Here is a 27,459-nt window from a genome sequence, read left to right on the forward strand (position 1 = left end):
TATAGTTTATGTGTGTGGATTTTTATTTTTCAGTGTTACTATGAAATATTTTCAAAATAATTAATATGTCAAGGACTACAAAGACAATCCTGCAACTCATCCCTAATGGGGTATTATGAGGTGTGGCATAATTAGAGGTAAATCTTTAGTTATGACTAACATTTTATATTGCAATAGCATCTCCATTTCAGTCAGGTTGGGTCCTCATTGTGCTAGGCATTGTACAAACACATAGCCAGTGACAGTCCCTGACCCAAAGAACTTATCATTGAAAATAATTATGTTTCTATGTAACTGACAGGTATTTTAAATGTTTTATCCTGGATGATAAAGAAATGAGAGGGTGGATTTTATTCAGGTGACAGGTTTTTTATGTGCAATTCTAGGTGTCTGTTTTTCTGTGTTGGTGTTGAGCTGACTTTCTTTTATTATTATTGCAATGTATAAAAATGTACACTATAAACTTCTGATGCATGGTTTTGGAGTTGGGTTTAGCATGTCTGTGCACGTGTACTGGATCTCTAGGATGTGGTTGCACGCCTGGTGATACCATGTACGAGGTTCGGTGCACTGAAATAAATAATGAATTGAATCAAATCTACATCGTTGTTGGCTGTTTGTTTTCAATTGTGGGATCACCTCGCGCTGTTTGTTTAAGGGTTTTGTATTTGTATAGGGAATGGGAAGGCGCTAGGACCGGGCTGGCTCCCGGTATTAGCCGGGAGGGAACTGGAGGAGAGAAGGGGGGTGCACAGTGACTTATGCAGGGAAGGCGCTGCTGCCATTTCCACTCACACTCCGCACTCACTACTCAGAGGGAGGGAGGGAGGGAGGTTACACAGGCTGACTGAACTGAGGAGCTCAGCTGCCAACACTCAACACTGCCTGCTGCTGCTGCTGTACTCTGGGCAAGGGGAGGGAGGGAGAAAGAGAAGGAGAAGAAGAAAATAAAGAAAGAGAGAGCAGATAAGTAGAGGGGGAAAATCTGAGAAAGAAGGAAAAGCAAAGGACACCTCCCTCCCTACAGAGAGAAGACTTTCCATGTAGCAGGGGAAAGAGGGAGAAGCCTGAAGCTCAGAAACTGTGAGAGGAGCTTTCCTAGCAAGTTACTTAATCCCTCGAGAGAGGAGGGAGATTAATAATAACAACAGTTGCTGATTATAATAATTATACATAACCTCTAATAATTTAAACCCAAAGAAAGTTCAATGCAATATTCTAAGCTATTTCTAGTTGCCTCTTCGGGGTAACTTTGGAAGACTTGCTGCTGCTGGTGGTGTCGCCTGGAGGTGAGAGAGGAGCCTGGGAAGAAGGAAGGAGAAGTTTCGTGGGGCTTGTTTGCACAGGAGGAGAAGATGGGCTGGAAGAGTCGCTGCTGCTGGGGAGGCGGAGGAGGAGGGGACCGTCTCTGCCTGCTCACCCTCTTGCTGGGGTTCCTGCTACCCGCCTGCAGGACTCGAATGTACACCAACCACTGGGCTGTGAGGATAACTGGGGGGCATCAGGAAGCCAGCAGGATAGCTAGCAAATACGGATACGTCAATATAGGACAGGTAACCCTCCTTCAAACTACATCCACTACTTTCTAACAGATGGTAACGTTGCAGATGCCGCAGGCAGGACCTTCTCCCAGATCTGCTGCTGTTCAGTCTGGGCTGGCACAAAAAGTTAAGCAAGGGAGCGCAGGGCAATGGAAGGGGCAGACAGAAGTTTGCCCTTCACTCTAGATTCCTCGGAGCCGTTCCCCGAGTGCAGAGTGTATGGAGAGTCGGCAGGGATCTGTTTGTGGCTGAATCCTGCCGGTGGATTGTGGTGGCAGGGGGCTGTTTCTCTCCTTGTGTTTGTTTTGTGTGGCTGCGTGCATAGGCCAGGTGTAACACGAATGTTTTAATTATGTGTGTGTGTCCCGGGTGCCGGTGCTCTGGGGGATGACGCGAGTGTGCAATGCACAACTACCGCGGGAGACAGAAGTTTCTCTCTGCAGACACTTTCGGGGAAGGATTGTGCGAGTGAGGCGGGGGATGTTCTCTGTGCAGCTCCGTGGGCATTTCTCAGACAGCTGCTCACGAGGTGGGAGCTTGCAAAACACCCAGCCAGGAGACGTTTGAAACTTCCTGCGGTCAGACAGTGGCTCTAGCAGCAGGCTTGTGAGGGGAGGGGAAAACAAACACCCAGCTCCCCACCCCCAGATTCCTCGTCTTTGTCCTAGGGCTTGGGAGGGTTGGGGGAAGATTACTATCTAGGAGTGATCCAACCAGGTAAAGGAACGGGGCTGGGGTTTTAAAATGCTGTGGAAATCGGTGCTTAGAAAAGGTGCCCCGGTTATTTGTGATTGTTATGAATGCAGAATAAAGACCAGTTCATGGGGGTGGACTGATGATAACATGGACACAGCGATCAAGCCAAAATACGCGCTCGTTCAGCCAGGTAAATTTCCGGCTGAGCTTGGAATCCTGCCCGCCGCCGCAAGCTGTACTGGGGAGCGGGGGCAGTTCAGGGGAACACGTTTGTCACGGAAATTAAATGCATCTAAGGAATTACCCTTGTCCTGCTGACGCTGGGTGGAAGTGGCTCTGCTGCGGATCGGAGCCTGCTGCCGCTAGGGACGTGTTTGTGAAGGGAGAGGGAGGAGGAGATGGCTTGGAGGCAAGGAGTATCCGCTCTGTCCAAGATATCAGAGCATCTAGCCCTCCCACAGCTTTCCCCACCTCCAAGCTCCTCAGTCCATTTGTGCCGTTTCAGAGCATGAACTTTGAGCTCAGTCCCTGAAAATCAGATCACCTGAACAAGCAGATTGTGTGTCCCACGGGACTAGGAGGACACAGCTGCTGTTATTGCCAAGGTGGGAGTGGGGGGAATTTCTTGCCCCCATTTTGGACACCTTCCGGAGGGACAGGTTACGAGGCAGGAGGAGGAGGTGGCAAAAGGGTCGCCCTTTGTGCCCCTAGATGCCTGCATGTCGTCTTGCTGCCGCTACGATTTGTAGCAGGCAGCTTGGAGAGAGAAAAATAAACCAGACTAGTCCTGTTAAAATCCGGTTGTGCATGGACAGGGGGAAATACTGAGGGCATTCGAGGGCTGATGTACGGAATCCGGCAGGACTTACTTGTGCTCAGAGATCTAGATTTAACATATCGCGGTAAAGGGAAGCATTCCTGTCAATGAACGGCCTATATGGGGGAAAACACTGATTTCCTAAATTGTGTGTGTGTGTATCTGTATATACACAATAAAATTACTTCCGCCTTTCTCCAGTTCATAATAAAATTAAAATTGGAAAGGGGGAGAAGTAAAATCTTGAATCCAAGAAAATTTAACACAAAATCGTACAAATCTTCCTTGATTTATGCCCAGTTAGTTGGAAAACATGGGGACTCTGTTGAATCCACAGATGTTTAGTTAGAAAACACCTGGAACTGTCTGGATCCAAAAACAGACCATGAGAAAATTATTGGATCCAGACACTTGGAGTGAGGAAACATCTGGTTCTTGCTGGATCCAGTCACATTTAGAAAATACTCTGCTGCTGCACAGATACTACAGTGAAAAAAAAGAGTTAAGGTACTCTTTTTCTGATGTACACCCTGCCACAGTATATCACACATTTCTTGGTATTTAGCCTTATAAAGTGTGAGTTGTTATCCAATGCATCACAAACGGAGTGCTTAAAAATAAGCAATACTGTTTTGCAAGCAGTTTTTCTGGGTGCACTTTTAATTACACCAGTTAAAAGTTTAGAACACAAGATTTAACATATACAGAAGACCTCTTCATCTCATGCAAGAAATTCACAAAAATAGAGCTGCACTTCAGATCTTTTTCACCCCATCAGATCAAAGGACAGTAACACTCACCCAATTGTTAGTATTATAAAATCAGTTCACACATACTGTATCATTGTACTGAAAGTTTCAAACATACCTCTCAGTTGTTCCTTGTTAAGAGGGACGTCTTTCATTTTATAACTTAATCTGGAATAGTGCACAGTTATTATTATTAATTATTGACATCAAAAAATCTGGAACACAACACTGAAATTATATAAAATGTGAAATACAAATAATTAAATCTTCAAAGGGCTGAGTCCCAGCTTCCCTTTTTGTTCCCACAGTCAGGTAATTAGAGGCACAAACAATTCTATTTAGGGGCACAAAATTACGGGGGGAAATGTATATGTGCAAATTGCACCCACTCTGGAAAATTTGGCTCCAAATTGCCATTTATTTAAAAAAGTGAATCCAAAATTATAGCTTCCTGCTCTATTGTTTTTGTGTCCCTTATTCTGGATCTTTTTTTCTTTTTTTGTATCTTCACATTTGGGCCTTAGTAATTTGAGCATTACCATATTGTTCAAGTACAGAAACAGGCAATATAGTAAAATGTATGGAGAAGGATTCTCTTCCACCCCTTGTCTTATTTGCCATGCCAGATGGCTAAATTAGGGCCGGACCCTGCATTCCTTGCACACCCAAACCTTCCATTGAAGAAATAAGGAAAGCAGTAAGTAGCTTTTGTCTTCTTATATGTCAGTAAAGTGCCATGTGTACACCTATGGCCTTATATTAATAATACATACATTGCTGATCAGGTGTGCAGATAGGGAGGGGACAAAATACAGAGCATATAAATAATGGACAATTGGAAAATGCATAAATAGATCTACAAATCAAAGGAGTGCATAATGCCAATTCCCTTCATTTCAGTATTATTTATGCAGTATCATTTTCAGTATTTATTTATGCATTATTTAGGTATGAAGTATGCAAATAAAAAGAAGAATATAGAAATATATTAACTGGGGAAAGTGTATTTGAGGGAACAAGTGAGCATTAGTGATAGCATGAACACAGGTCTCGTAGTTGATTCCTAGTCTCAGTCTGCTTGCTACCAAGCTTTATACAGGAAAAAGCTGGCAGTGGACATGTGCTAAAACATTCATGGAGATTACTACACATGTTTTGGCTACTAGATGTCATTTTGCTCTATCAAATAGAGATCCCAGAGCATGATTTATTATGTATTTATGTGTTCTGAAGAGTGGTATGCAAGAAGAGTTTCATGGCTGTGTGAAGTTCTCTTTAGGTCTGGCGCTTTTGAGTTTCTGGTTACTCCTAGCAAAATGTTCTCCAAATGGTTTTTTTGCATCAGAGTGTTCATTAGAGTGTCCCTGGGCATTCATGTGAGTAGTCTGTTCTGTTCTGTTCCATACCCCACCCCCGCTCTGAAAATTTGGTACCATTTTCATCAGGTTCCCAGATCGCTGGGTCTACAGGTGTATGACTTTGATTCTACATCTCTTGTTACCTTGTGGATAGCACAGAACTATGCGATTCAGAGTGTACCTAATACAATTCAAAAGAATTATGGCACCATTCTTGAAAAGTATAACAGAATGTATGTAAGCAAACAAAGCATACAGGTTATCTTGTAGGTAGCATATGTAGATTTTATAAAGCACAGGTGAAGAGAGATTTTATTAGGAAGATTTAGAAGTCACAGGCAAGGGAGAAGTGATGGTTGTTAACATGGATTTGAAGAGTGAAGGAATCAATCCAACCAAAAAAAAGCATGGAAAGTGAGGGAGAAAAATCTATGCCAAGGCCAGCAAGGGATGAGAATCTACTATTTACTGGGGAGAGCCAATGGGAAGTGGCTGAAAGAAATCTGATAGTATGGGGTACAGGGAATAGACAGAAGAACAGGACAAGATAAATTCAAAAAGATTGTGAAAAGTATTGTGGTCTGATATCTGGTTACACTATTAAGATACTTACAGTAACCAGTTAGCAGATTCCTTTTCCAGTGACAGAACTTGCTGCGTGTGCAACCTGTATATTATGGCAGCCAAGATAGTTAGGATTTTGGTTTTGTAGACAGTGTTACTGCCAAGTGAGCTGAAAGGGAGCCTTCTTCTGATTGGGTCAGTAGGAGCTGTGCTATGTTTATTTTGGCTCAAAGTTGCTCATTGCAAATCTTATGGAAGAACAGATCCATAAACAATCTGAAATGGACAAGAAACCATTAAAGGGTTCTGAACATGGGATATTACCACCTCCAGATAAAAGTAAAGGGACAAGGAGCTGCATTTTGGGGTAATTGAAGATTTGAGAGTTGGACTTTAGAAAGAATGTACAGAAGGGTAAATCTTGGCTCTTTAAAATCAGTGTGAGTCTTGCAATTGACATCAACAGGCATTTTACCCAAAGGAACAGAAGAATTACAAGAGTCCAGATAAGATACAATAGGGTCATATATAAGAACTAATGTCTAATATGGAAAGTGTTTCAGAGGTTTTTGTGGGCAGATTTGCAAACCAGGAAGATCCTGACAATATTGTCAATTGACTGAGTTGAACTGAGGGGAGCAGTAGAGATGGAGGGATTTGCTTCAGGGTGCTTTTGTTACCCGTTGATCTATCCATTTTGAAAGCGTGGAGATGAAATAAGTTATGAGAAGAAGCAAACCAGAGGATGAGATGTAGGCAGGCTGCAAGTTAATTTAGAGATAAAAGAGGAAAGGTGGTATAAGTTTTGGATTTTATCTGCAGAGATGTGATACTCAATGTTGACTTGAGAAAAGAGAAGATCAATGGAGATGAACCCTGGGGCAGGGGGTTGTGAAATGAAGTTCAGACAATACACTGGAAAGGGCTGTAGAACATATGTTTTATGGGTTGTTGATTTTTTGTGATTTAATGCTTCCTTGGGGGTGCATTAAAGTTAGACATTGTGTCTTTTGCTTTGTTTGGGTGATTGGTAGTAGAATATAACAAGTGGTCCTTGAAATATCTGCTTATTTTCATTGTCCAGCTGGTGTCTTAGTCCTGGCCATGGCTAGAAAAACTAATCATACACCACACCAGATGACTAGATCAATTCGTCAGGGGTAGATGTGATAGATGGATGAGGGAGGGGCCACTAATGAGGTCCAGAGGCAAAATATTGGAGGGAAGCCCAGCTCCCTGCTACTCTCAGTTCCTGGTCAGATGGAGGATGGAGAGATTTCGACCAGTGTGCTGTCTGTGAACCTTGCTTAGAGGTTTCATCTTTTATTTCAGTCTCTGACTAGTAGGTAGTTGATTAACTTGAAGCTCCAGTCTTCTTTACTTCCCCAAAGGAAGAAGGAGTTTTCTGTCACTTCTCTCACTGCATGGCTTCCTGGCAGACATAAGGTGGGAGAGGAAGAGGTTTTTCCTAAGCAACCTCTTTCCTAGGCTCCATTTTTTCATCCTCCTTTCCTGTGAATAACTCCAGTACTGTTGGTGGTATTTTTTTCTTACCTTTACAAGCATGAAATTGACATGAGTTTTGACAATTGTACTGTCACCCATAGTTATTTGAATAGCTGCAGTGAAACTAACCAGAATGTTACTAATTTCATTCTTCTCTGGCTTGGGAAAGCAATGAGCAGCAGCTGAGGTGTCAGGAAGATGACACTGCAGAACATTTGATATGTATTTGGAAGACTGCCTTCCTAAACATAAGGGGTAGAAATTTTTCTTTTTAAAAGGAATGCCAAAATCCTGCAGAAATTGATGATGTAGGTCCCCTTATTGGTTCTGACAAGTGGGTAAATGGATTTTTCAAGCCTTGCTTATGGTTAGCCACAAAAAAAATTGTTCACTAAGTTTTTTGTTTTGGTAAGAATGTCTTACCGATGAAGGCTCATTTTGATAACTGTAGGTAGTGCTGTAGATTTTGAGCATATTAATTCACACTGTTGGACCTGATCTCGCCTGCGCTTAAATCAGTGGGAGTGTTTCCATCTACTTTAATGGGAGCTGGATCAGGGCCATAGTGCTTGGTTATTGACAGTAGGCCTAGTGTAAATCAATTATAACTCCATTAAAGCCAACAGAGTTACCCTAGTGTAAAGCCAGTGTAAGTGACAGTCCCAAAGCTTAGTTTGTTAGTTTGGGCTTTTGTATGACAGAAGTATCTTAAGTAATGACATCATATCCTGAATTTTGATTTGTAGTGATGACATTTTTGTTTGTGGTCTTAAGAAGTGGGGATTCTGGCCCACTCTAAATGGGCAGTTGGTGATTCCTTTGTTGTGTGGGAATCCCTGGCTGGCATAAAGCTGTCTCTACACCATTCCCTCCCAACTGTGCCAAGAATGGGGATGGAGTGCACTGTGGTAAAGGATCAGAAATATACAAGTTGGTATAATGTAGAGCACTCTAGAGGTTGCTTTAGGTTATACTGTGATTGATCCAGACCCTCAATAGTTGCAGGGTTACAGAGCTCTAGCACTGAGCTGAGTATCTATTGCTAAATCTTGGAATAATTCCACCTTACATTGGCTGTCTAGAGATAGAAGCTGTTGAAGGATTTATTAAAATCATGTAGTGTGTTTTGCACTTTGTCCAATTGTTTGCAGTGTTGTTATAGCCATGTTGGTACCAGGATAAGAGATGGACAAGGTAGGTGAAGTAATATCTCTTATGGACTTCCACCAATAGAGATTGGTCCAATCAAAGATACTACCTCACCTACCTTGACTTTGTCCAATTGACAGATATGTTGTAACTCCATTGATATAAAACAGCTTATCACTATTCAGTGAGAGAAAAGGAAGCTTGTTTTTTGATACAGCCATGAAAATTATAGTATACTGATATGTCATCTTAGTTCCCATAGTTTTCCTTGTTTCCTGAAGTACAGCTTCTCACTGGAAGTACATTTGTGGTTTAGTGCTCACATGTTCTCAATACGTTGCAGAAAGGGATGCTAGTTTAGTGAGACATGACCTGAGAAGAGGTTTAAAAGCCAGCAGCTCTAATTCTGGCTCTGACACTAATGCCTTCCATGGTCTTGGGAAAATCGGTTAACCCCGTCTTCCTCCACTTCTCATTGTATAAAAAGGGAGCTGATAATTAGGGATGGGTGCATGAGTTTCCTCTAATTTCAAATATTGTGGCTTCAAAGTAAGGAATGGGCAGTGAACCTTTTGTTTCATATTGTTTGTGTTCATTATTGTTTTGCCAGTTCCTGTCTGCTGCTGCCAGCAGCAGCCCTGAGCCTAGAGCACTTCTCCTAGCTCAGGCAGGGCACTCTACCTCTTCCTAATTGTGCAAGAAGAGTGGGAGAGAGAAGAGGGAAGGGGTGAAGATTTCCTTTCTGTGGAGAAGAGGAATGGAATAAAAAACAACCTGTTGCCTCCATCCTAAAGTGGAGTGGAGGTGAAGACTCTTTGCTCCTTTCCTTGATTCAAGGGAAGGGATGAGTATGTCGGTACCCTCCCCATCCCCACAACTCCTCCCTTCACACCCTGATTATCCCAACAGATCGTCCATTCCCTTCCACTGATTTTATCTGGGGAAAGTCGCCTAGTGACTTACCCTCACCTTCCCGTCGTCCTCTGGAGGCAACAGGCTACCTCTTCCCTAGTATTCTGCCTTGGGCAAGGCAATAAGGACACTCAGTGTTACAAGGATAGTGTACTAAGCTCTAATATGAGAAGCCAACCTGTGGCCATTGCAGATTACAGTATTATGTTATGACTCTGTGCTTCGTAAAGATTTTATTTGAAAAGTCTCAGTTGAACCACAGGGTCGGGAGTATTGTGTGGGATTTTAGTGCTTTTAGGCCAGTAAATCACACAAACAGTGAATAAATATTAATCAGATTCAAACCTGAAGATCTAGCAAAGGCACAGAGAAGCTGTTGTTGAAAGAAGAAGGATTGATTGTTCAGAAAGATTGAGTAGAATGGCTGTTAGCAACTTGCTGGTCCTATTGCCTATGGGTTAAAGGGAGATTGCTGTTAACTTGATAGTTTTTTTAAGTTGGAAGATTACAAAAAAATTGCAGCTGAACTAGAAAAGAAAGACCCTGAAATAAGGATAGCTTCTTTTCATTGAGTGAGAGAAAAAGACTGCTGCCTGAGTTCCCAGCATCTCACACTGACTGATGCAGAAAAGCAGGATGATAGCCCCCTGAAGCTCTGTAGAAGCATTTTCAGCCACTCAGGACTGTTATATTTAAAGATTTAATACAGAAGACAGGACACTTAGGTCTCAGTTCAACAGGTCATGAAACTGAGACAGGGCACAGCCACATGAGAATTTGGGACTTTGCATAAATAAGCTTCTATAGCCTGGGCGTCACAGATACAGGTACCAGAGCTAAGATGTTAAACGATCTTAAACTAGATATGTTATGAGCTATGTACAGAATAGTGAAATTGCACAGATGCAGCTGACAGAATTAAACACAGGCCATACTGAGGTAAACTTTATAGGGAAAAAACTCAACTGAACAAGAAAGAAAGGCCGAGAATTATAAACAACTACAACAATACAGAGAGAGCACAACATGTAGACTGTCTGCTGCTGCTATTGTGCTAGCAGGCATTCTGGGGCCAGCAAGAAGTGTCCATCTTCTGAAGACATCTGTAGAAAATAAAAGAGAAAACATATTTTTGAAAAGCTTGCAGGCAGCAAAAGCAGCAAAATAAGACACATATGGCAGAATACAAAGAGGAGAGCATATCTGATGAATCCATATTCAGCATTAGATATCGTGTAGGTGCAGTTAAGACTAAAGTAAAACAGCAGTTCATATTACTGAATGTGAGCACTGGTAAAGAGGTGGGTAACAAAATCATGTGCCAAATGTGCTGTGGGTCCACGTGTAAACTATTAATCTACATAGATTATTGTAAATAAGACAAGGGGAATCTGGCTTTACAGTATAGTGGAGTCAAGATAGCATTATATGATGATTCTAATATGAAGCCCTTAGATAAGGGTGGGCAAACTTTTTGGCCTGAGGGCCACACCGGGGAATAGAAATTGTATTGCGGGCCATGAATGCTCACAAAATTGGGGTTGGGGTGCCGGAGGGGGTGAGGGCTCTGGTTGGGGGTGGGGCTCTGGGGTGGAGCTGGGGATGAGAGGTTTGGGGTGCAAGAGGGTGCTCCGTGCTGGGATTGAGGGGTTCAGAGGGCGGGAGGGGGATCAGGGCTGGGGCAGGGGGTTGGGACTTGGGGAGAGGCTCAGGGGTACAGGCTCAAGTGGCTCCCGGAAGCAGTGGCATGTCCTTTCTCTGGCTCCTATGTGTGGAGCGGCCCCCCAACCCTGCTAGAGCGCTGGAGTGGGGCCATGCAGCTGCTTCCAGGAACTGTGTGGTGTGGCTCTCAACCCTGCGCCCCGGAGCGGGACCATGCCGCCGCACCCTGGCTGGAGCGCTGGAGTGGGGCCAAGCCACGTGATGCTGTCCCCAACCTGGTGCCCCCACCTGGCTCGCCAGAGTGGGGCAAGCCCCAGACCACGCTCCTCAGCGGGAACTCGCAAGCTGGCTTAAAACGGCTCGGTCCACGAGCCGTAGTTTGCCCACCCCTGCCTTAGGTAAATGTACCCTGAGCTACATTTATAAGAATTAATTATGATTTAAACTTTCAAGAAGTGAAAGGGGCGAAGGAGCCATTCCTCTTAGTGACCGTGGCAGAAGGCTCAGCGTGAATCAATAAAAAAGGACACTGTATCCAAAGATGATACCTCCCACATACAAAAAGATAATGTCTGGCAATGGGGATCTGTTTCATGTACTTGGTTGCCTGCTAGGAAAGTACTATTTGAGGTGGACCCGAAGTCAATGGAGCAAAATTACCAGCACTGTTAAAAGCACAGCTCAGAGTAAAAAAAGTCTCAAACTGAAAATAAAATTAGGACTTTGGCTGTTCTTTAGATAGGGCATCTGCTCATAGCTGAAGCTGTACCTCTAACTCCTGAGAAATTCTAGGAATACCCGAGAGAAAAAATGTCAAGCAATACAACACTTTATGGAATTTGTGAATACCTTTCTACCCCACCCCTCTGATGTGTATAAGTAACAGACAAGGGTCCTGTCTGGGAATGACAAAGCAATTAAACATGTAAAAGAAGTTGTCAGCCAGTACCCAATACTTAACTGCAAAGATGTGAATGGGGATGCTCCAATTCATTCCATGCAAATGAAAAGGAACTAGGTGCAGCCTTACTAAGTAGCTTTTTTGTCAAGCTCACTTTTGCTCACAAAGCAACAGTATGCAGAGAGTGAAAAGAAGTGTCTTATTACAATATTTTCATGGGAGAGATTCATTCAGTACCTGCATGGTGGAGATGTGATCAGTGATGATGATGCAGACCATAAGCCTCCAGAAAACAGCTTTCATAAACCTTTTCTATTACCCCAAATGCCTTCAATGTAGATTCATAGAAGAAATATAATTTGAAGTTACACTGTGGTAAAGGATCAGAAATATACAAAGCAGATTTCCTATCTAGAGCAGCACTACCTCAAACTTACGTTATATTTGAAACTCTTGATCATAAGACTTTAAAAAAAGATAGCTTTTGCTATTGAACTCGAGAAGATTAACTGCTGAATTGCTTTGTAGCTAGATCAGCATCTAGCCCAGATAGAACAGCCTGGACAGCAAGGTTAACTACTGTAGCCACTGAAAAAAACAGGTCTGTGTGGAAAATGTGGAATCTGAGCAATAGTGCATAGTGTACAAAACAGAATCATATACATATGAACCAGAGTTGCTATACCCAACGCTGTAAGACCTGAGACATTGGCAAGAATCCAATGCTAGCCACCTACACACAGAAACATGTCTTCACAAAGCCAGAATTACTGTTAATTAGACATACATTGTTATAATTATTTATATTACTGTAGCACCCAGAGACCGGATTCAGGATTGGATTTCCATTGTGCTTCAATCCTCACTAGTGTGAGGATTAATCGGTTGACATTACTAACATGATGTGAAGATGAAAAGTGTTATAGAAATGCTCAACAAAATTAATACCACTGACCCAAATTTAACCTATGCTACTACATGAAAACATTTCGTAAATAGTTGTATGCAGGATTTTATATTTTGCATTTGAAAAGGATGTCTAGAAAAAAATGCAGCCATTGCTATGGCTCTGATCCTGCAAACATCTGCCTGTAAAAGAAGTTATGCTCATGAGTAGGACTACTCATGAGTGTAAAGTTTCTCATGTGTCTACATCTTTGAAGAATTGAATCTTAGAATCATTAGGTTATAGAAAGAGAAGGCTCATCATTCAACAGCAGGTGCACAGTTTTGATCAACTCATGAGCCTTTTCATGTTGCCTGCTTCTTTTCATCTATTTTTCCACTATGTAAGTTAATGGAATGTTTCTTATTTGGTTGGTGACTTTCAGATAACAAGTATCCTACATTTTAGGGCAAAATCCTTCTGTGACATGCCACATTGAATCATGTATCATGTCAGTAATGTTGAATGTCAAGCTGAGATAACCATCAACCTGAGAAATTGGGAAAGTTAAGTTTTCTAACAGGAGGTCTGAAAACATTGAAGTTCAAATTCTGGCCTTGTGTGCATAGATAACTCCGCACGAAGTCATTAGGACTTGTTTCCATGCATAACTGGGGCAGAATTTGTCTCTTAAAACAGGAACCAGAGTGTTACCCCTCCCAGGATTGTACCACATTAACTATATGTTTAATCTGTGGTAAACAATTAGGAACATTTGGTTTCCTATCAGCAGTCTAGCATACTGTCAAATGTTACTAGACAAAAAAAGCATCTGTTATGGGGTCGTTAGGTTTGTCTCATTTTTGGTGAAGTAAAAGCAACCTTGAACTTTGCTCTTTTTTGCCAAAAGCAAATAGGTCTTGCTCATGTTTGTTCTCCAGAGCCAAAATACAAATCTTAGATGCATTGCTAGAATTCATGATTAAATCGATTGCTACATTTGTACATGCATTCTTATTCAAACTGTGAAAAAAAAAAGGTGCTGCATTTGTGCTGGTATGAGTGTTCATTGGGCAGTGAGGGTATTGTTGATATCTGTATGCTAGAAATTTGAGACTAGACTCTGATGGTGGCCTACATTTTTAGCTGTTTAACTTAATTAAAAGTAGCAGATAGCCTTCACTTCTGGATAACAAGAAGCAGAGAACATTCTATTTATTAATTTTGCTGGAATTTCTTGTGCCTATTGATATGGCAACCAGCTTTAAGTACAAACAATACACGAACAAAACAAAACTAAAAGCCCGCAGAAATTATATCTGCTACCCATAGCACATGGCTGCACCACCTGTCACCTGATCCTGCAAAAACCTTACATGAAAAATTTTTACTCACAAAGGTAGTAGATATGCCCCAAATATTAAACCTAAAGTAGCCTAAATTAACAGGCAAAATAAACTAAGCCAAAACCAAAAAGTCAACCAAATGCTACCCTAAAAAAATTATCTGAAGTTCCTCAAGGCAAGTTGGTCTCTAGTGGGCCAACCAGGAAGAATGAATTCTAAAGGCAGGGCCTTAAACTGAGAATGGCCTGCCACCAACAACACAGCTGCATTGTTGTGACAGGTTATAGAGTGAGCTGTGGTCCCTATAGCGAGGCCCCAATCCATTCTGGGCTTTAAAGATCTCTACGAGAAAGAAGTGAAAAGGGGCGTGAGTGCAGAGATCTGAGCATCAGCCTTACAAGCTCACAGTAGTTTTCCCCATTTAAGTAACAAGCAGGCACCTACACTCTTTTGTCACTGCAATGTATGGATAGTATTCAAATGTAGCCTAACAGAATTTTCTAGTTGTGTATTCCTGAGGAGACAAAGTGCCTAGATATGCATCATGTGAGCATTAAAGAGATGTGGTTGCAGCTATCTGGCGCACCACTGATTATACCCAAGAATCCAGGAGCAACAATGCCTTCCTTCAGAGCCCCAGTGTAACAGGGTCTGACCCATACTGGCATCAAGCCCTGACACTGTCTCAGATTTGTTTTCTTGAGCTTTTTAGCAACTGCCCCCAGACCCTTATGAATCAAATACACTTCTGAGGAACTGGTTTATTGAAGCACAGATTGCATATCAGTTTATATGACAGGACATCTTTCCCCAACTCACCGTTAATTCAGTCCTTTGCTGAGCTCAACAGTTCTTTCACAAAACACAGATCTTGCTCCCTGGAGTTTCCTCAAGCTTCTTAAGGCTTCTGCCCCTCATTGCACAATTCCACTCAAGTCTTTCTGTCTGGCTACTGTAGAGAACCCTTTCCCCCAGTTCTCTCTGACCCTACAGCTCCTGAAAGGGCATTCCTACTCCCTGCAAGTCTCTTTCCTCTTTCTACTGATGGAATAGGCTCCTTCTTATAGGAAATTCTGCCTCCAGCCTACTATCAAGTAACCTGGTCACTTGAATCAGCCACCAGCCCCCATCATCTGGGGCTTGATAGCTCGACACAGGTGGGGTTGCTGAGCTCCCAAAACGGGCCAGCACACACTGGGGCACCTAGACTGTGGACTATTTTGGTGAAGTCAATCACATGTTATCAATAATTGGTGCTGACACCACAACTGCCTACTCTTCTAGATGCTTCCCCTGCCAATGAGCCACATTTCCACCTTGTTAGGGTTGAGTCATTTCCCTTTCTTGGTCATGTGCTGGGAACATAGTGAAACTGTTGCATTTGGATAAGGAGACATAGAGTCGACTGTAGCCTGCTAATGACATTAAAGCCCCAAACACGTAATAATCCCACTACTGTACATACATGCACAGTGAGCAGGTGGCGTGAGAAGGTGGTTTGTAGATCTCTGATTTATCTCTTTACATTTCTGACACATTTAAGGTGATGCATTATTTTGAAGCTGCGTTTTCAAAATAATATGTGTCCAAAGATATTTTAAATATTAATCAATTAACCAGACCTTGTAATGCAGGAATTATATGGCATGAAAGTAAATGTTTTACATTTGAAATGCGGTCTGTATATTTAAAATACATCTTTTATACCATTCATTATTTATTTCAAAGCTGACCAAACTTCCTGTTCCATTTAAATGTATGGAACCATTATTAAATAAATATACAGTAGAGATCATAAAAACAACCTGCCATCTGTGAAGGCAAAATGTTTTTCTTTCCTTTGCACAAATAATTTTTGAGACACAGCTGTGTATGTATTCATTGATCAGTAAAGTTCTAAACTTTAAGGATTTCTTTCCCAAAGGGGATGTCCCAAAAGAGTATTCTTTATAAACATGCTCTAGACATACCCCATGTATTGTCCTGAATACTTTCAATGGCTCTGGTAAATCTAGATACCTGATCACCAACTGTAGCAGGACCTCACAGCTTTCACTTTTCTTCACATGCCGCAGTAATTTTAATGCTGTTGCCAAGTACTTTGAGAGGTGTCAGTACTATAAAATGTAGATCCAGAACTTTTTTCCTGATTGAGCGTGGATTCATCAAGATATATGCTAGATGTTGCCTCAGTAAGAGCTCAATGCAGTTTCCATTAAAGACTGTGAAAAGATTCCCACTGATTTAAGTAAAAGTTGGATTGAGCTCTAGTAGTCCATCTGACACTACCGATGAGTGGGAGCAGGAGGGGGACCTAACTGTCTGAATTATGGAGGATGTAATTTTTTCCTGTTATTTCTGACTTGACATAACTAGATTAAATAGACAGTAGATTCCTACCTGACTATACTTAGAACCAGCAGATTTTGTTTTGCCAAACATCATTTAAACTGGTAGCATGTTCCTGACATTTCCTTTCTGATTAGGTGTGCATGCTACAGGATCTGATATTTTTCTTGAAGCTTGTCTCTAGGTCCTGCCAAATACAAGTGTTTTCTTACTAACAAGTATTGAATTTCAGTATCTATCTATAGGACTCTGTGCTGGAACATGAGTAGTCCTTGCATAAGTAGTTCCATTGAAGTCAATGGGACTACTTGTAGGAGTAAGGATTGCTCATGTGAATAAGGGTTGTGGGATTAGGCCTCAATTTTTCAATAGGATATAGAAGTGCCTTTGTAAGGATCTTGCATTGATCAAATTAGGTATGTGCATATTATCACTGAAATATCTGGCTCTGGGATGGTTTGACCTTTATTCATGCTCTGTTAAGCTTGTTGTGCAGAGTGGTAGATTATTAGACTTTGATACAGGACAAAGTCAAAGAAATATGTTACAGTTTCACTGTTGTGGCAGTTTACACTGATAAAATGATTGATTGAACTAGAGTGATGGGTATTTAATACTGCCACACATCACGTAGATGAACTAAACTCATTCCCAGTAATTCTCATGAGTCACAGCTTTATTATTCTTCAAAAAAATGTGAGGATGGAGGGGGAAATTACTTAATAAATTCTGATGTGAAAGTCAATAAAATGAAAACGTAATTACTATAGCCAATAAGAACTGAGTTCAGATTTGTAAGGCAAAGTGCATTCTGAAAAGGTGTATTGCTGCAATTTTAGGTGTTTTGTGGAAATAGCATGACTACTGTATGTTGATGCGTCAGTCACTTTGAATGTTATAAGATCTTCTGATATTAATGCAGTAGTGAGTTTTATGCTGAAATTAAAATAAATGAACAGAAACATAGCATCATGTCTGAGTTGGTGCCCAATCCTGCAAACGCTTACTCACAGATTCTTCTCTCACTTAAACTAGTTTAACCCAATTGACTTCAACAGAGTTACTTCTGATTTACTTTGGTGCAAATGAGAAGAGATTTGCACCTGGTGGGACTGCTCAGGTGGGTGAGTGATGGTTTTCAGGATTGTCTGATGTTATTAAACATTTTGTGATCAATTTTCAAAGGAAATTAATGCCCATTTTTCCCATAAATCTGTTTTATTAAAACATAAAACCTATTTAATAACTTATCTTTATACTATTGGCATGATTGAAATAACAGTGACTAAACCTTGTAAAGCCTCATTATTTTCCAGAATTATTTTAATATATTGATGAGAGTCCAAATTAATTCCTCCCATCAGTAATGCTTAGGGTTTGGAATAGTCATAAAATATGGAATATGTCAGTGATGTAAAGTACTTAAATGAACATTCAAGGTACAGTATGTATACTCATTTTCTTTTCTTTCATTCTCCTTTTGCATTTCTCCACTGACACAACATGAAATAGGGGTAGAAGTCAGTAAAAACAGCAATGAAGATTATTCTAAGTAAGACATATATCAGCTTTTAAATTACCAATTGGCGAGTTAGTAAAGAAAGAAAAGAGAAGAAGGTTAGAACAAAAGCTGCAGTTGTCTGAACCTCTTGAAATGTTAAAGAGATTTGTTTCCTGCCCAACAGCTTTTTTAGAGAAACAAACATTATCATTCCCCCCCCTCCCCAGTTTCTTTATAGGTACAAACAGCATTCATTATCACTTGAACTTGCATGGATAATGATTACAAAACTGTCTTTAAATCACTGCAAATATCAGAGGTAAAGTCTATTTATTTTGTGGAAAAGGATTAAAGTATTTGCTGCACTTATTTTGTAGTTCCTATGGAAATACCATGAGGTAAATAGTCGGGTTCAACAAAGAGAGGTATGAATAATCAGTTTAACATTACATTGTTTTATTTGACAGAGACATTAACTTACCTAAAGGTCAATCCCTCCTTCATAAAACTCTCCATTAATGGGTCATAATTGTGTTTTCATTTTGTGGGATGATTAGGCTGGCTATGCTGCATGATAACATTAACTAGCTTTACATGAGAAATCTGAAAATGATCTTGTTTAATGCTAAGACATCTGTTGAAGAAGTGAAAAAAATCCAGTATCTGTTTCTTAATTTTTTAGTCACTTATTTTAACATATTAGTAAAAATCATAACCTCTCTTTCAATCCTTGAAAGGAAATGGGTAGAGGAGGGGTGTTCTTTATGGACTTCAATAGGCAGAATTCAAGTTTCTTTTAATTTAGAATATTTGAATGATCAACATGATGGCCAAATATCACTGTTAAATTCATTAGGAATTCTGTTGGTTTGGTTCTTTAAAATGACAACAACTTGACATTTTTACTCACTGTTCATTCGATCCTTGACTCCAGTTAGGGCCAATTTTGAGGTCCTTACTCAGTTTTTACTTGGGCCTGTAATGTACAGCCCTGCACTGAAGTGGTGTGGTGTCACATTGCTTCTAGGGAAACATTATCAGGCATTCTTCCTTAGATGTTCAGAAAGAGTCCCTTGGCTCTTCCTCCCCGTTCCTGAAGTGCAGCACACCCCCATTTCCCATGGTGTGATAGAGGGAGGTGAGGCCATAAGCCCATCCTGTCCTATGCTTCATCTTCTTTTGGGGTGCTGAAGGGACTGCAGTTTTCCCTAGCTCTTATCTGAGTCACACTGGGAAGGCTCCTTGGGCCATTCTTTTCATTGCACATTCATGTAAAGGACAAATATATAAAGCTAACCCTTAGCTTTCATTTAGTCTTTAATCAGGCAATCTCCTATTACCGTTATTGGTAATTTCCCTGGCTAAGGTGCTCAAGATCTGGCCTAGTATGAATATTATTTTCTTCAAAGCATTCCAAGAGAAGTATCACTGGATACAATTAACTGTAGTCAATTAAAATCTCTAAGTAGTTTTATTTAAAACAACCAGCTAACCGCACCCTCCTCTCCAACCTCATTTATAAGGAGAGAACAACTTCAGATTGAAATCCACAGGATTTAAATGAATATATAATCCAAAAAAGCTGCCACAATCCTCTTTTGAAGGATTGTTCATCCTGTTTAGAAGGGTGCTTTTAATGAATAATTCTTTGTGATTAAACACATATGAATATGAAACTATTGATGCATTTCTGATCTTTTTAAAGGTCATCCTTCTTTTAAAAGATTTCAGTGTTCCCTGAAAATTCTGACCTCTTTTATCATTGAATCTTTTCTCATTTTTGCAAAGAATGTTCACATAAGACTTAGTTGTACTAGTGGGTAGTAAGACCTCACTCTTAAGTATCAAAACATTTTATTTCTTTTGATGATACAACAGCATTACATGTTGCTAAATGTTTCTCAGCACTTCTCCTTTCATCATGTAATTTCAAATGTTGAATATGGTTTCCATGGTAGCAGTGATGTACGAGAGACCCACTAGACAGAAGTTCATTTGCAATATTTCTTTCAGTGCATAACTGTACATTCTTTTTGTATTTGCATCATCTATTGATCCATAAAGTTTTGTCCTGTGTACCTTGAGCTTTTTCAAGGTAGTTAATCAATTATTAGTCTGCTGCATAGCCTAGAGGAAAGCTGACATATCTTTATATTGGTAAATATATTTTGGAATATGACCTATATAGGGAACAGATTAGAGAAACTTTGATTATATAGGTGGTATACAAAATGCAGTATGTAATCTCATGTAAATAATTTCCATTATAAATTAATTTTTTTATTTTAGAAGTTCTTTAAAACTGCATATTCTCTAACGTCTCTGTCCACACTCTAATTACATTTTTGGGCTGAAATTTTTAAAGCTTCTTAATGGATTTAAATGCTCAATTTCTATTAATCATAAAACAATGACTTTGAAAATCTCAGCCTTGATATTGAAATAGAACAGATGCAAAGAACTCAAATTGCAGTTGGGGTTATTGTTGCTCATTTTGTTCTGTTAATAAAGGCACATATAACAAGTTAAAAGTCTAGAGAGTTTATTTTGGATTTTCTATTGAAGCACTTAACATGCTAAGGTTTTTATGGGATTTTTAAAGCAAAATGCAGCAGTATGTAAACAATAGTAATAACATTCTTCTGTGAAAGAACATAATGCAGAACTATTTTATGTTAATAGCTCAGTTTTTCATTTTAGACATCCACTGATTGAAAAACAAAATTGTACCTTTCCAGTTCAATGTAAATGCCCAGGCAAAATTTCTACATGCAAATAGCTGAAATACAGTGGAAAATTGCCCAAGGCTGCAAAGGAAGTCAGCAGTGGCATACATTACTTCAGTAAGGTGTTATATTTTTCTCCGTTTAAAAAAAAAAAAGAAGAGAGGGAATTTCAAGGATAAAGGACTTGTTATGTTTTGGGGATAAAGCTGATTTATTTAAAACAGAAATAGTGATCTTCCTATTCTAACAGCAGGATGCAGTAATTAATCTTCCTAGTGTTATTCATGCACAAGTAATTCAGAAGAGAATCACCAACCTGTCTGTGTTACTAGTTGGCTGAACTTCTTTGTCTTGAGGACCGGGTTCTTTTCAGAAACTGATCAAGAAAACTCACTCACAGCAAAGCTTTTTCTATCTGAGGGGAAGGCAATTAGCTTTTATTTTTGTCTGGAATTAGAGTTATGACCATCCCTAATTTCAGCCTATGAGACCGAGAAAAAATGTTTTAAGGGAACACAAACCATTATAAATATCTAAATCACTGGTTCCCAAACTGCGGTACAAGCCCCCATGGGGGAATTCAAGACTGCTCTGGGGGTTAAGGACAGGGAAAGTGACCACTATGCTGCTCAGCCTTGTCTTCACTGAAAAAAAGTGTATTTTTTGCCTCTCAGTAACTAATGTCTTGAGGTAAAAACACAGTGAAGACAAGACACTTTCGTTTCACCATGAGGTAGATGAAGCAATGTCAACCCCAAGCAATGGTATAGCCCTGCCCTTAATGAGTTTCTCTCAGGATAAAACTAAAATGCCTTGTTTTCAACTGTGTTTTCACTTTGGGGTAGCTCACACTGAATAGTCACGCTGAGGTAAAAAAGCACACCTCTTTTAGCAGTGAAGACATTATCTCAGACTACAGCACAAATGATGAAAAAACAAAAGGGAGACTCTGCACTCCAAGAACTGCCACTCTCTCCACTCCTGTCTATGACAGGCCACCACTAGATTTGGGGGGATGGGTTGAACAGCAGGAGAGGGTCAGACAGTGCTAAGCACCCATGCTTTGAAAATCAGATATCTTTAAGGTGTCTCAAATTGGGCACCTAAAAACTGAGGAACCCAAAATTACTAGCCACTTTTTAAAATCTTGGCCTTTATTTTTCTATGTATTTTATTTTATTTTATATTGGCATTTTGTGGGGATGGAGGAAGGGCTCATTACCATAGTATCTGCATACTTCAGTAATGGAGTTTCCAGGAATGCCATTGAAGTCAGACTCTGATCTTTGGCAGATACTGAGCTGTTATTCTGAGGAATGTCACCATTCAGAGGCACAAATTTTGGCAATGTTGTGTAAACATATTTGTTCCCTACCAGACTGGAGTGCTAGCCTGAAGGGAAAAAAGGAATAGGGAAGATATATGCATTGGCAGGTGAGAATACCAGTTGAGCCCAACTATCAGGCCTGGACTATACTACAAAGTTAGATAGACATAAGCCGTCATGTGTCGACCTAGTTGCACACGTCTATACTTAAATTTGTTTCCCGCTGATGTAAGTGCCCTGTTACAGTAAGGCAGTAACACCACCTATCCAAACAGTGTGTAGCCATGGCCAATATACTGAGGGCAACATAGTAAGAGTGTAGACATTGTAGAGTGTAGATCGTGTAGAAGAGTGTAATTACTTAGATTGACCCTAACAGTCCTCCAACAGCTGTCCCACAATGCCCAACACTGACAATTGTGAACTCCACTTCCCTGGGGGTCCTGGAGACTGAAAGGCTCCCCTCCCCTTTAAAGCCCTGTGAATTTTTGAAATACCTTTTCCTGATTGTCTAGCTTGGTGAGCACACCTCGCAGCTAGCTCTCTATTGTTGTGTGTTACTGCTCAGCTGACCATGCCAGCTACTCACTCCAGATATGCACCGGCTTGAGTAAAGAGGAGATATTGGATCTCCTGGGCCTGAGGAGAGAAGAGACTGTGCAAGCATAGCTACAGACCAGCCAAAGAAACATGGACATCTATGAGCAGAGTGCATGGGGGATGCAGGAGAAGGGGTGTGACAGGGATCAGCAGCCACGCCGCATGAAAACAAAGGAACTGTGTTAGGCGTATCAGAAGGTGAAGGAGGCAAACAGTCAATCTGGTGCTGAGCAACAGACCTGCCGTTTTTACAAAAAAAAGCTGCATGCCATACTTGGCAGAGACCACACTGCCGCCCTTCAGACCACCATGGATACTTCTGAGGAGCTGGAGTCACAGGCCAATGGTGTGAACAGCGAGGAGGAGGAGGAGGAGGGGGAAATACATGATCGGGGGATTCACCTATGGCACAAGCCAGGACCTCTTTGAGACTCCACTGAAGACCAGTCCTGGCAGTCGAGCATGGGCGAGCCTGATGCAGGGAGAGCAACCTCGGGTAAGCATATACATTTATTTCCCATTATAGTGATGGCGCCCCCAAGTTAACAGGACACAACTATCAACTTTTCATTAATTTACTCATACTAGAAGAAGTACAACAAAGAGAGGCAGCGTTGTTATCTGCTTTTCATTCCCCTGTGGAGTTAGGCAAGGGGGAGCCATGCAGAGCAGTTCGTTTATGTACACAGCACTGTCCCTTGAATCCTCCTGAGAGATCTCAATGAAACTTTCATGGAAGTACTCAGCAATCCTTTCCTGAAGGTTTCTAGGGATGGCAGCCTTATTTTTCCCTCCATTGTAGGACACTTTCCCATGCCAGTCAGCAATAACTTCAGCAGGCACCATTGCAGTAGACAAGCTAGCAGCATATGGGCCCTGGCAGCTTTGGGATGCCAGTAGCAGCTGTGCTCTCTCTGCCTTTGTTACCCTCCTGTGGAAAATGGTGCCAGTATTCAGTGTCTTTGCCCCATACTCATAGTTTTATGCAGCTGAACAATTCCCTCCTCATTTCCCTCATCCCTGGTGGGCCACACTCACCATGGCTGGTGCCGTGAGTGGCACAATGCACAAGGACGCTGAAGCAGAAGTGTCAATAGTCATGTTTTGTTTAAAACCTCAGGGGAGCAAGGGAAGGGAGTTCTGAATCTTCACTTTTGCTTTCCATTGTGACTATACTGGCAACGGTACCCCTGTGTATTTTATCTGCAGCTGCTGCCTTTGAAGCCTTGAAGGGTCCCCCGTCCACAGCCACGGAATGCCCGAGTCAGATAAGAAGGAGAAAGAAGAGGACTTGGGATGCCATGTTCAATGAGATCTTGCAAGCCCGTGCTGCATCAGACCGTGAGCAAAGGGCCTGGAGGGTGAATACTGCAGACAGCCTGGAGAAGGAAAGAGTAGACAGGAGAAAGGCCCAGGAGTCCCGGCAGGAAGAGAAGGAGATGCACCAGGACACAATGGAGCTTCTCTGGCAGCAAACACAGATGCTTCAGACTCTTGTGGACCTATGGGTGGACTCTTGTGGGCTCACCTCTCTTTGCAATCCATGGAGAACTCCATTAGAGAAACCTCCCAACTTCCCCCCACCCAAACATTCCATGCAGCATCAGAGGGTGCATCCCTGCCCCACCATTCCCCCTCGGGGGACATTAAGGACAATCACAGCTTCACAAACACTGATCTGATAGAGCAACGGTTGCTATATATGTAGGTAAAAGTAGACATGAATGTTCTTTCTCCTTGTTAAGGTCTGTTCCATTAATGTATTAAGTATTTACTGTATTTGCGTTTAAATTTCACAGATTTTTCTTTGCATTGATTTTGTTACTGAATAAAATTCTGTTATTGGGAAAATAATTTTTATTCGCTCATAACATATGCTACAGAGTGCCTAGAAGGTTCTGAAAGCAACCAATTACTTGTTACTGCATAGTGTGACACAACTCATAGGATCAGTGACAAACACCATGTGATAATCATAACTGTGTAGCAAAATTCCTAAAGGGCCCCAAAACAGCAGGTCCAGTTAAAGAACAGTACTCCACAATGCATTACTGTGGCTCACTGTTAATGTGCTCTTTCACAGCCTCCCTGAGCCGTATCGCTCCGCACTGAGTTCTTATAATAGCCTCTGTGACTAGCTGTTCAGACTCAGAAGACAACCCCCTCTGCTCTCCACCCTCGCAGCTACTGTTCACCCTCTGCCTCACAGATTTTATGCAGGACAGAGCAGGGAGCTACAACCCTTGGGATGTTTTTTTCACTGAGATCCACTGTCATGAGTAAACAATGCCAGTGTTCCTTCAATCTACCAAAAGTGCATTCTACTGTCATTCTGCACCAGCTGAGCCGGTAGTTAAATCTTTCCTTGCTGCTCTCAAGGTGGCTGGTGTATGGCTTCATGAGCCACAGGAGCAAGGAATATGCTTGGCCCCTCAGGATCACTATTGGCATTTCAACATTGCCAATGGTAATCCACCAGTCAGGAAAAAAAAGTCCCTTCTTACAGCGTTCTGAACAGTCCTGTGTTCTTAAAGATGCGAGCGTTATGCATCTTCCCAGACCAGCCAACACTGTCAGTGAAGTATCCCCAATGATCCACCAGTGTTTGCATAATTGTAGAAAAATAGCTCTTTCTCTTGATGGACTCTGTAGCAAGATGGTCTGGATATGCATGCTGTCTATCACTCCATCGCAGTTTGGGAACCCCATTGCTGCAAATCCATCTACTGCATCCTGCACGTTGCCAAAAGTCACAGTCCTGTGTATGAGGAGATGATTAATGACCCTGCATATTTGCATGACAATGGTCCCCACACTGGATTTTCCAGCTCCAAAATGATTTCCACTGACCAGCAGCAATCCGGCGTTGCAAGTTTCCACGGTGTGATCACCAATTGCTTCTCCACTGACAGTGCAGCTCTCATTTTGGTGCCCCTGCACTGGAGGGCTGAGTGAGCTTGGAACACAGACCCAGGAATGGCAGCAAAGAATCCTGTGGCACCTTATAGACTAACAGACGTTTTGCAGCATGAGCTTTCGTGGGTGAATGCCCACTTCGTCGGATGCAACAGACCCAGGAATGTGACCTTGTGCATCCGTAGGTTCTGAAGCCACTGCTCATCATCGCAAGCCTGTATTACAATGCGATCCCACCAGTCGGTGCTTGTTTCTCAGGCCCAGAAGCAGTGCTTCATCATCTGCAGCTGCTCCTTGAATGCCACCAACAACTTTGAATTGGTTCTCGCTGTGTCCCACAGCAATCTGTCCTCCAAGAAATCATCATGTTCCCCACTCATTCAGTTCTTCTTACAGCTCTGCAAATACCGGAGGATCTTGCTTCCTGTGCTTGCAACACCTATGACAACAGTGCAGAGCTGTTCAGGCTTCATGCTTTTGTCAAAGATGATGGACAGTGAGGAGGGCTGTGCAGGTTCGTGGGATTTTTTTTAAAAAGGCATGAAAATTATGGGCTATAGATGACATTATGGGATGGAAACTGTTGCAAGCTATGAAATTGACCCCTTGTTCTCAGTCACCCCTGCATGACTCGTTTTAGTTCTAACATGCATTGCCAAAACTTCCCAAAAGAGTGTGCAGGATGGTGGCGGGTTGCACATGTACAAGCGATATGCTAACTGCAGTGACTTTATGCCGATGTAACTTGTCGACCAAAGCTTGTAGTGTAGCCATGGCCTTAAGTTTAAAGACAAAATAGCAGCCTCTGCCTCTTTTTAACTGCCACAATGGTTTTAACTTGCTGCTTCCCTGCAGAACAAGACCAGAGCACCCAGCAATGTCAGTAACAGGGTAGTTTTGTTGTTTTAATCATGGCTGACTGAAATAATCCAAAAAACTCATTTACTCCTCAGGAGCAGGAGGCTGGGCTGCAAATGGGAGTGGCAGGGAGCTGACATATTTGGAAAGAGGCCTGCTTGACATTGTTGGAATTTCAGCTTGATTAGTTTCCTGCAGCTGTGATCTTCTCTGTCTTTTCTATTTAAGTTCTTTACTAATTGGCCACCTTTTTAGTGCCTGAAACTGTATAAAACTGAAAGCAAGTCACTCTTTAAACTTACCGTGCTGAAGCATCTATGGGAAAATGACATGGGGCCTAATACCTTGTAGAATGTTTACTAAATAACACATCATGGGTGAGATTCCCCTTCCTCAACACAAAACTGGAGTAAATAGGGTTTGTTTGAAGAAGTAGGTGGCAGCTTTGCGTAATTAATCCATATCTTATTCTACAGTCAGATTTCCTGGCAGCTCCACAGCCCACCCAGGGCTGCTATTCCTGCCCTGGTCTGGTGGATCCACCACTGTGCAGAACTATCAGTAGCATCCCACCAAGGTGATAGAAGGCAAGAAGCACAGAGCCTACTTTTGGCACTGGAGAAGCGGCTACAGTGTGAGTCACTATTGAAGAGTGGTTTGTAGGAAAGAAACTCCTCACTGCATGGTCTGCCTGCTTGGAATGTGAGCTGGAGACAGGATTTACGCCTTGGGCAGTTCATACCTCTCCATTGCTATGTGGCTGGATTGTGCAAATTGTACATGCCACTGAGTAAGTAGCACTGCAGAGCTTCACTCCCCCCTAGGAGAGCTAAGGACAAAGTCAGGACCTGCATGATAATGCAGTGCCTTCCCAGGTTCCCCAGTGCACAGGGAGAGGGCAAAGATTGCACTGGTGTTTAGCATTGTGAAGCCTGTTTTCTCTTGGTGAGTTCAGCCTGTGGAGGGGCCAGTGTATACTTCCTTCTGTATAATTTATATAATATACAATTATAATTAAAAATTACTACAAAATCTTTAAAAAGTTGAAATCCAAAGAATATGTTGTGAATGACCTGAAATCTTTTATCAGAATGT

At 41.6% G+C, this 27,459-nt stretch overlaps 1 protein-coding gene and 1 long non-coding RNA gene across 4 annotated transcripts in view; one reads left to right on the forward strand and one right to left on the reverse strand.

Annotated features, from left to right (window-relative positions):
- The first annotated feature begins 833 nt into the window (after positions 1-833).
- PCSK5 (proprotein convertase subtilisin/kexin type 5) overlaps positions 834-27,459 on the forward strand; it is a 283,839-nt gene continuing 257,213 nt past the window's right edge. For all 3 annotated transcript variants that reach the window (XM_045020518.1, XM_045020516.1, XM_045020517.1), the window contains exon 1: positions 834-1,553. In XM_045020518.1, the coding sequence (XP_044876453.1) occupies positions 1,356-1,553 (198 nt within the window). In that variant the 5' untranslated portion in view covers positions 834-1,355. The remainder of the gene's footprint in view (positions 1,554-27,459) is intronic.
- Positions 10,276-15,099, reverse strand: LOC123372447. The gene is made up of 3 exons (XR_006580292.1): positions 14,907-15,099; positions 12,093-12,183; positions 10,276-10,395 (listed from the first exon to the last, which is right to left on the reverse strand). It is a non-coding gene; the product is annotated as an uncharacterized LOC123372447 (long non-coding RNA).

Source organism: Mauremys mutica, chromosome 6 (assembly GCF_020497125.1).
Source record: "Mauremys mutica isolate MM-2020 ecotype Southern chromosome 6, ASM2049712v1, whole genome shotgun sequence".
Lineage (NCBI taxonomy): Eukaryota > Metazoa > Chordata > Testudines > Geoemydidae > Mauremys > Mauremys mutica.